The 10,008-nt window shown below is 43.8% G+C and overlaps 1 protein-coding gene across 5 annotated transcripts in view; it reads left to right on the forward strand.

The window, feature by feature from the left end:
- CHD9 (chromodomain helicase DNA binding protein 9) overlaps positions 1-9,521 on the forward strand; it is a 233,239-nt gene extending 223,718 nt beyond the window's left edge. For all 5 annotated transcript variants that reach the window (XM_073576191.1, XM_073576192.1, XM_073576195.1 and 2 more), the window contains 3 exons: positions 1,288-1,416; positions 1,980-2,084; positions 2,931-9,521. In XM_073576191.1, coding sequence (XP_073432292.1) covers positions 1,288-1,416; positions 1,980-2,084; positions 2,931-3,818 — 1,122 coding nt within the window. In that variant the 3' untranslated portion in view covers positions 3,819-9,521. The remainder of the gene's footprint in view (positions 1-1,287; positions 1,417-1,979; positions 2,085-2,930) is intronic.
- The last annotated feature ends 487 nt before the right edge of the window (positions 9,522-10,008 follow it).

Below are 10,008 nucleotides of genomic sequence, written 5' to 3' on the forward strand. Positions count from 1 at the left end.
TAAAGTGAATGGTAGTAATGTAATTACGTCTGGACCTTCCTTAGGCTATAAAGATCCAGGCGGTCCTCACTTTACTCTGCACTGACATTACGGTCCTCACTTTACTCTGCACTGACATTATAAAACATCAGTGCAGACTAAACTGCTTGATAAAGATCCTGCAGCTGCAGGTGTGAGGAGACGGCTGTCAGACACAGCCAGACTCCCCATTAGAGAAGGCAGAGATGGTTTATTACAATATCTGCCTTCCTGACCGCTGTATACATAGAACTGAACAAACTTTGTGTATACAGTAGGGGAAGCAATAACAGCGTTTCCTCATCCACAATCAGCTATTATCTGACTTGGTTGTAGGGAGAGCAGGAGATGTTGGGTCCTAGGAGACCTACTGTAGTAACCTCTGCCATGCAGGGAAGAGACTGAATTTTCCCTGTTAAGAATATACCAGCCCCAGTTACAAAGAATTTATTAATGTGATAAAATGCCCCCAAAGATCTTTTAAGACCTTATGAATGGTAAACAGTGCATAAAATAAATGAACAAAAAACAAGAAAAGGAATGTGAAAAATAGACACTTGTTTGTTATTTTTCTTTACATTTTCCCCCCGATTACGGCAAGAAGCAAAAACAATTTAAAAGTGAAGCCCTACGTCTCATGAAAAAAAAGAAACAAGCGTTTTTGCGCATACGAACAAGGAAAAATAAATTGAGCTGTTTTAACCCCCTTCACAACCAATAACGTATATTTATGTCATCGGCCGTGTCCCCGCCTTTGATGCGGGTTCGCACACTGAGCCTGCATCTTTCCCCGCACTTGGTGGCTGATTTTATTTTTTTTTTTTTTTTCGCCACATAAATAAAAAATAAACTATACGTTTGGTATCTGCGTACTCTTACTGACCTGGGGAATCATATTAGCAGGTCAGTTTTACCATGTAGGGAATATGGTAAGTAACAAATCCCCCCAAAATTGTGGAATTGCATTTTCTTGCAATTTCTCCACACTTGGAATTTTTTGCCCATTTTCCTGTTACGCTGCATGGTAAAATGAATAGTGTCATTCAAAAGTACAACACGTCCCGCAAACAACAAGCCCTCATACGGCTATAGGGCTGGAGAACTAGAAAAGGTACGGCTCTTGGAAGAAGGGGGGTAAAACACAGAAAACGTCCTGGAGGTGAAAGGGTTAACACGTACTATAGCAGCCAAAATTGCATGTAGACAGGAACGGGATCCTCAACTGGATAATTACCTTATCGGTGTACTATAAACTTGTGTCTTGTATAGAGGATGCAGCTTCATGATGGCAGACCCAAGCAGAAGAGGCACCGCTGCAGGAATCCCACCAAGCTGGACGTGAACAGCCTCACCGGAGAGGAGCGCGTCCAGCTCATCAACAAGAGGAATGCCCGGAAGGTACGTTGGGGAGCGGCCGAGTAAGGCTCCCGTCCACCATTTTTGTCGTTTCTACAATATGGGGTACTGTGTGCTGACAACAACCCCTTTCCGTATTCTCTGTGTGGATGGCACAGAGGGGAACCTGGCTCTGGACTCTCCTATCCTGCCCATCTATATATTACTTGGTTGGCCATTCATGTGGCCATTGAAACATTTGACCGTCAAAATGAGGCAGGAAGTCAGGAGCCAGACCGGCGGCGATCAGCAGATCGCATTGCTGCCACATGAAAGGAGCTGTCGGTGATGAACACTACCAGCACTAGGGCTCACGTCTGGGCAGATCAGTCCCAGCACAGACCACTACTGCACAAGATGGCCGCAGGTCTCCCAACCCAAGCATGACAGCCTTCTAGAAATACACGAGGAAGTCGCGCTCCAGCCGGCAGAGCCGCGCTTAGTCTGTGCACTATGATCCGATATCCATGGTTGTCTACATGAGCCCTTAGTACGACGTCCATGTTGTATTTGTTGTGAATAGGATCTGGTCTGTGGTGCAGGCACTAACCCTCCCGTCTGTTTAGGTTGGTGGTGCTTTTGCTCCTCCGATGAAAGACCTGTGCCGCTTCCTGAAGGAGAATCCCGAGTACGGCGTGGCTCCTGAGTGGGGGGATGTCGTAAAGCAATCTGTGAGTAAAGACCCTCAAGATATATTCTGTGATTCTCCAGCTCTTTCATTGCTGGGCTTTGTAGTGTGGCAACATCTGGAAAACCACAGGTAGAACAATGCGTTTCCGCTTAGAGTAACCATCCTCATTTTATTTCATAAGTCAATGGTGCACCTGAAAATAAGCAACTGATCAGAGAGATCTCTCACTCAATTCAGGGGTAAAATCTGTCTTCAGTGAAGACAGATCTTCCCTTTACTGATATGAGACGATAGTTGGTGCTTATAAGACGGAGAGGATGGGGGAGGAGGTATAGGCAGACAGACATTCTGTTACAGTTCTCCATAGAACTTCATGAGCCCCAACCGTCATCTCCTATCAGTGGAATCTGGTGTAGCACAGAGTTGGTGTAATCTGGTGTAGCACAGAGTTGGTGGAATCTGGTGTAGCACAGAGTTGGTGGAATCTGGTGTAGCACAGAGTTGGTGGAATCTGGTGTAGCACAGAGTTGGTGGATTCTGGTGTAGCACAGAGTTGGTGTAATCTGGTGTAGCACAGAGTTGGTAGAATATGGTGTAGCACAGAGTAGGTGGAATCTGGTGTAGCACAGAGTTGGTGGAATCTGGTGTAACACAGAGATGGTGGAATCTGGTGTAACACAGAGATGGTGGGATCTGGTGTAGCACAGAGTTGGTAGAACCTGGTGTAGCACAGAGTTGGTGTAATCTGGTGTAGCACAGAGTTGGTGTAATCTGGTGTAGCACAGTGTTGGTGTAATCTGGTGTAGCACAGAGTTGACGGTTGTCTGGCAGTGGATGAAATACAAAGAAGAATTGACGCCATTGTCTTTATTCTTGTCTCTCGCAGGGTTTTCTCCCGGATAGCATGTTTGATCGTATATTAACTGGCCCCGTGGTGCGCGAGGAAGTGAGCCGGAGGGGGAGAAGGCCGAAAAGCGAGATTGCCAAGGCCACCGCTGCTGCCACAACTGCAGGCAACTCGGTGAATGTCAACCCACTGCTAGCTAATGGGCTGATCCAGAGTATGGATCTGGCCAGCTACCAAGCCCTACAGCAGAACTTCCAGAACCTCCAGTCTCTGCAGTTAACAGCAGGATTAATAGGTTTACCCACTGGCCTCTCTACAACTGGCGGCGATGCTAAAAACATGGCTGCCATGTTCCCTATGCTGCTCTCTGGCATGGCTGGATTGCCCAATCTGCTGGGCATGGGAAGCCTACTGAACAAGTCCTCCCAACCCTGCGCTGAAGGCAAGGAGAAGAACTGCACGAAGGATAGCAAAGAAGCCGACAACAATAACGAGAGGACGATATCTCCGACCGAGGACAAAAGCAAGCAGAACTCCAGCCCCCCTTCCACATCCATGGGGGCCGCACTACAGGCAGGCTCCTTATCGATTAACCCATTGTTGCTACCAAACATACTCTACCCAGGGATGCTCCTCACTCCAGGCCTTAATCTTCACATCCCAGCTGTGCCCCAGCCTAGTGTTTTCGATGTACAAAATGCTAATAATAAGAAGAACACTGGTCCTGCTCCAGTCTCGGATTCTGCGGCAGCGCCACCACCGTCTCCTCCCGCTGCCCAGAATCGGGAAGAAAAAGCTGCAAAGCAGGCGGGCTCCCAAAACGAGAACAGCACAGACGAAGGTTCTGAGAAGGCAGACCCTTCATCGGGATCCAACAGCCCCTCGTCGTCTTCATCTGAAGACTCGGACTCTTCGGAGGAAGACTGAACCTTACCGAACTTGCACTTAAATTATATTTAATAAAAAAAAAACAAAGAAAAGATAAAAAAAGAAACCTTTTGGACCCCCCCCCAATGCCTAAAATCATTGTAAATATCTGTAATAACTGCATCAAAGGATTTTTTTTTCCGTACAGGAGGAACATTTCAGTATTTGTTCTGAAGATGCAAATGGCGTTTTAAGAAAACGTTTTTTTTTTGCATGCAACGATCTCACAGAGACGAACTTGTACGTAATAACGAGAAAAATAGACGTCACGCTGCGAGAAAATAGCAGCAAAAGGCATTAACTTTTTTTGTTTGCGGGAAGGGGACGGGGGGGGATAATTTTATGGAAAAAAAATAGAAAAAAAAAAAGACGACAAAAAAGGAAAAATAAAAAAAGTGCTCTCTAAGAGCTGTATATAAATAATATATTTGCAGTGAAACACAGAATCCTCCAAGTATATTGTGGTTTTCTTTTCTGCCTTTAGTATATTTTGTTTTCTTTTTTTTTTACAATGTATCCACGCGCATCATTTACAGAACTCAGCAATAATTTGGGGGCAATTTCCGAATGTTTTTAGTTTACTTTTAAAAAAGGGAAAACAAAAAAAAATCATAAAAAAAAAAAATAGGATTTGATTTTATTTTTGTAAAGTTGTGACAGCGTCATGTAGTCTTACCGGTACACGGAATGAGCGACAGATATTTATTTCCAGATTTCTCCTTTGAAAACGACTTTTTTTTATTTTTATTTTTTTTAGTTTTGACTCTGTGAGAGCCTCATTTTGTTTTGTTTTTTATGCCTCGCCCACGTGAAAGCACAAAGGACGGAAGCTAATCCAACACCTAATTGACACCACCCTCCTCTTTACGGAGTACAAGGGGACTGGAAAAATGGGAATCGGGTGACATCGCGTAGAAAGGTCTATCGGGAAAATGACGCCTTCACCAAGCGTTCCTTCTTCGAGAATAATCTGAAAAGGCACGATAACGAAAGATTTTATTTTTACCTGTTCGGTTTCTCAGTGCCACCAAGTTTTGGTGCCGGGTTATGTCACCGGAGCATTCAAGCAGATCAGACCCCACCAGCGCAAGAATGGTCAGATTATCAGTATTTGGACAGGTTGGCATCTCACCACCTCAGTTTCTATGTACATCAGGTGCCAATGTGTAATGCTGCCTCCCTGACACCACGGTCATTACTTGTCAGTATGGAAGATGCGATCTCAGGTACTGTGGCATTCTGTTGTTCCATTCGTGGACGGCCATATTTGTCACCCTGATGGTAGACGTACAACTATTTTATTTATCGTAATTTATTAAACTTGTTATCCAGACCATTGGAGAAATTGTTTCAGTTTTTTGTTTTTTTTCTGATTTTTAAAAGGAAGAGAAAAAAAAAACGCTTGTAATCGGGAGTATCCACCAATGCTCATCCCTTGTGTGGCTAAAGAGGTAGTGAGCATGTGCGACCGCTGTGAGTAGGAAATAAATATTTTTGTTATTCTGAGAGGCGAGCAGCACGATGTAGGGTCAGAGACCCCTATTCCAGAAATGTGTCACTTGCTTGGCTGTGTTTTTTGTTTCAATATAATCAGTGTTTTATCAGCAGGAGATTATCACTACAGGACTGGGTGTCACATGCCTTCTATTCCGTCCACGCCCCCAGCTGTGTATACAGAAAGCAGCCAATCAGCGGTGTGGGCGGGGTTACACAGGGTTCAGCATCTGAGATCTGCTGTAGAGAAAACTGGGACTCTATACCAACTGCAGCAGCCAGTAAACTAAGCTATACATTGCTGGAATCAGGGTCTCAGTCCCTATATTATGCTGCTGTCAGATTACATAGTGTAACACATTGGTTGCACCAAATTTAGGAAGGTGCCTCTAATAGCAGCTAACGATTCTTTTCCTGTTGCCTCATCTAAGCCACTTTTTGTCACTAGTAATGAGAAGTATCTAACACGGCACTACGTCATACCATGCGCTGGTAAATTCCAATGTTTGGGTTGATAATGGATGAAGTCGCTCTGACTCTGATGGATCTGCCTTGTCCATATCACACCGCACGGAGTATAGTCGTGCGCAGCTACTCAGCTCAGCTGTAACTTTTCCCAGTGTTTCCTGTCATTTCCACTGGATGCCATGACCCTCCTGTATCTACTGTGAGCCGACCAAGTGGCCACCACAGCTGTTCTGTTAGTTTTTGGCCATTAAGATTTGATGGTCACTTTGTGTTTCTAGCTCCCCCTTATATATGCTCCTTTGTTCTCTGCCCCCCAAAATCCCGCCATCATCTGAGCCCTGATCAGTGTCCCGTGAGATGACCATGGCTGGATCTGGTTGTACGATGCGGTGGATGGTCGCGTCCAGTAGTTTAGCTTTGTAGTAAAGTAGTCACAGTCTACCTACAGATCAAGTGAATGGAGTTCTTCAATTTTGCAGTTGGATTTCGTGAAGCGTTGCACCTTTTGGCTTTTGCGTGCTCTTTATTTTACCTGCACATTCTACTTTATTATGGTCCTAAATGACCTAAGAGGAGCTAAAAAAAGAGAGATAAGAGTTACAAATTCCCCACCATAGTGAGCTCACTGACAGATTCTCCGTTAGCTGATTCTTCAGCTAGCAGTAGTTAGTGTAAGGGCAGGCTCACGATGCTGTTTTATTGGACAGCGCTTGGCCTAATGTTGTACAATGGGGCAGTGCAGATCTGCATTTTTTTTATCTCATGCCGATTCGTAGGAAACAATCTCGGCATGCTGCGAGTGCCTCTGATGATTGGATTACGTGCACCCATACAAATGTGTGAGTGCATGTAAAACATTGGACTGCACTTGGATGTCATCCCAGCGCAGTCCAATTTTATGCAGACAGAGACAATGGAGAAGATGGAGAAATTACTTTCTCCATCTTCGCACCTGTGCTCACATGACAGAATGGGATCACACTTGGATAACACTCAGATCAGACTCTGATTTTGAGCCGAGCGTCATTGGCATAATCAGCTCAAGTCTCTCACAAGAGAGAATCATCCTCCGTGTGAGCGAGCCCTAATACAGAGGGTATAGAAGGCAGCATTTTTAACAAAAACCCAACTGCAAAAATGATTTTTCAGCCCAAAATACATGCGTTTAATTAAAAAAATAAATATCCCCAAAAGTGGACAACCCCTTATTGTGCCCAGACTTGCTTTCCTGCTACATCATGTGTCTCGGGTCCGCTATACGGACATGTGTCGGGCATCTCTAGAAGGCAGCAGTGCTCACAACTGTGCCACCAGCCCACACATCACTCAGCACCTGCTATCATGTAGCACTTACATCTTCTTTAATGGGAGAGAATATTTTTTGTTATGTTCCATAGTATTCCAATACCATACTCAGATAATGCCCACCCCAGTATGGACCAGTAGGCACCAGTATGCTGGCATGAGCCTTTTCCCCCAAACACATCCCAAAACAAAAGTGGACCTTTTGGCTTGCGCTAGCACATCCTAGGCAATGCAATGGTGGTTTGTAACCTATTAGGGTGCACGCTGAACAAACAAAGGGGTAATGTGTAAGACTGCAGTGCAGACATAATGATACAACGGAAGGAAACTACGTGAGACTGCTAGAAGTCATGAGGCCCAGCTCCAATGTTACTGGGAGCATTCTAAAGGGAATCTCTGGATGTGGAATTGATAGGTGTTTTTTATTACAACACAAGGCAATATTGTTTCTGCCTCACTTTGATCCTTAAAGGTTGATTTAAGCAGGGGTGGATTCGGCTTTTAGTAAATTCACTAAATGGATTTTTGTTAGCACAGCTCTTGACAATGCTAGGTAGGAGACCTGGGATGTAGAGCAGACATACTGTATGTGTGTATGGTTTTATAATTGACATCACTGAAGTTGAAGTTTGATCCTGTGGACTTTACTCCCCGAAGTGCTCCAAAGGCGGTGCCTAACACTAAAGTGCTCTCTATAATGAGCTCTACACAGGCTCTGCTTACTGCTTTTAAAAGGAATCCGTCATCAGTTTTTTGCTGCAGAGAGCAGCATGATATAGGGGCTGAGAGCTTGAGTCCTGCAATATATCACTTAGTTTTCTGGGATCAGCAGTTGTGATAGAATCACAGTTTTCTCTACTGCAGATCTAGTAGAACTCGGAATGCTGAGCTCTATATAGCCCCACCCACAACACTGAATCGGGTGGGGGTGGGGTTATACAGAGCAGTAGACTAGGAGGCACCAGACACCTAGTCCTGTAGTGATAATCTCCTGCTGATAAAACACTGATTTTAATGAAACAGTAACACACAGCCTAGTGAGTAACATACTGTTGGAATCAGGCTCTCTGCCTCTACATTGTGCTGCTCTCGAATTACAGAGCAAAAACCTGCTAACATATTCCCTTTAAGTGGCAGCTTTAGTGATTAGGCACTATAGCCATCACTCACGCGCTTACTGCCGAGAGCATCTCCACGTTAGGGACTAGTTTCTGACCACTTGTGTAGGGGCCCACCAGGGCTTCAACCTCTTCATTCACAGTGAGAACGATAATAAAATAATACAATAAAAAATTACTTTTCAGGTTTCGTTGTCGGCCGTTTTGCCGATCATGAGGCTATTCATCATTGCTTTTGCGCCTCTTTTCACATTAGATTGCCCCATACTCTGTTCACTTGCGCCTTTTTTTGAAAGTCGCCCTTTTATGTGTTCATCTGGGGGTTTTTTTGGTCTTTTTGTTTTAGTCTACCGTTCTCGCCATGGTTTAGGCTTTCCAGATGTTTTCCATTCATCAATTTAAACTTTTTGAAAAAAAAGGCAACATTTTTTGCGCTGTTGCACTCCTGTCCCCACCGGCCGCCCCCCTCCAGAGTAATTTTATATACTGCAGAAAAACAAATTTTGAGACATTTTCCGAAACGTGTGACTTTTTCACTCTGATAATTTGAAAAATGAAAAAAAAAAGAGGTTAAAAGACTAGAAGAAAGACGATTTTTGACTTTGCGCAAAATTTATAAACCCACGTGCTCCGTTTTGAAGAATTCGGTGCAAAAAAAGGGCAACGAATATCACAAGACGGAAAAAAAAACGCAAATGATGAATATACGCATTCCATTGATGGTCACCTGTTTGAGGTCCGCTTTCTAGGATTTCTTTCCACCTGACGTATACAGAAGTTACAGGCCTACGCAGAATTCTAGCCTTAAGCTTTTATGTTTTGTTTTTTTTTCCCGAAAGTGTCTGCATCACATTTGTCGGCATCAAAATCTCGTCCAAAATCAATGACATTGACAAACGTCACGCACTTGCAATATGGTGACACTACAGCGGGATCTCCACCTGCTTTCTAGGGAAGCACATGAAGGACTGGCTAGATCTGAAGGACCAGCAAAGCACTTAAGGAATCGATGAATCCCACTAGCAGTATCGAGTCTCTGGACATTTTTACTATGTGTGTCGGTAGATAGTATGAGAAATGTTAGCCGTTTTACGACTCGTATTTATAGCCCATGTTTCCGGCTTTACGACCTTCGTGTCTATTATGTTTTCAGATACCCGCGATATGCCGGTTGTGTTCCGTGTTGGTCTGAATCGGCTTGTAGTTGAACATTCGTCTTCAAAGAAAAGTCCTTTGTAATTTATTGAATTGCTTTCTATGATGTTCTATAGAGCAAATGGAAGTTTAATTATTTTTTATTAAACATATTCTTTGACTACTTGCGATGGAACTTTCTCTGATGTGTGACACTTCATTCGAAGGGAAGACCTAGAAGAACTTCATCCCACTTTGAGTTCTTGAAAACCTGCATACAACACTCAAAAAAACATTTTATCTCTTTTTTAGGGGGACATGGGTTTATTAATTTGAATAAAACTTCTTTCTTTGACTCTGAGGATTTGAAAAAGTTTTTTTTTTTTATTACTAATAGTGCAGTTATATGCCAAGTCTAATGAAGAAGTTTTATCAAGGGAGCAGCGGGAATTTTGAAGGCAAACTTTAAATTACTGAAGACCGCTCAGATTATTCCATGCACCATGGATGATCGCTCCAATCAAGGGGTGACCTGGCTCATCCGAAACAAGGGTGAGGAGGCGCTGCCCCTACATCAGGAGATGCCCCTACATTATGCTGCTCTCAGATTACATAGCAGAAACCTGTTGACACATTCCCTTTAAAGGGAGTAAATCATCAGAAAATGACCT

Source organism: Dendrobates tinctorius, unplaced genomic scaffold, assembly GCF_039654945.1.
Source record: "Dendrobates tinctorius isolate UK_male_01 unplaced genomic scaffold, ASM3965494v1 ptg000047l, whole genome shotgun sequence".
NCBI classification, from domain to species: domain Eukaryota; kingdom Metazoa; phylum Chordata; class Amphibia; order Anura; family Dendrobatidae; genus Dendrobates; species Dendrobates tinctorius.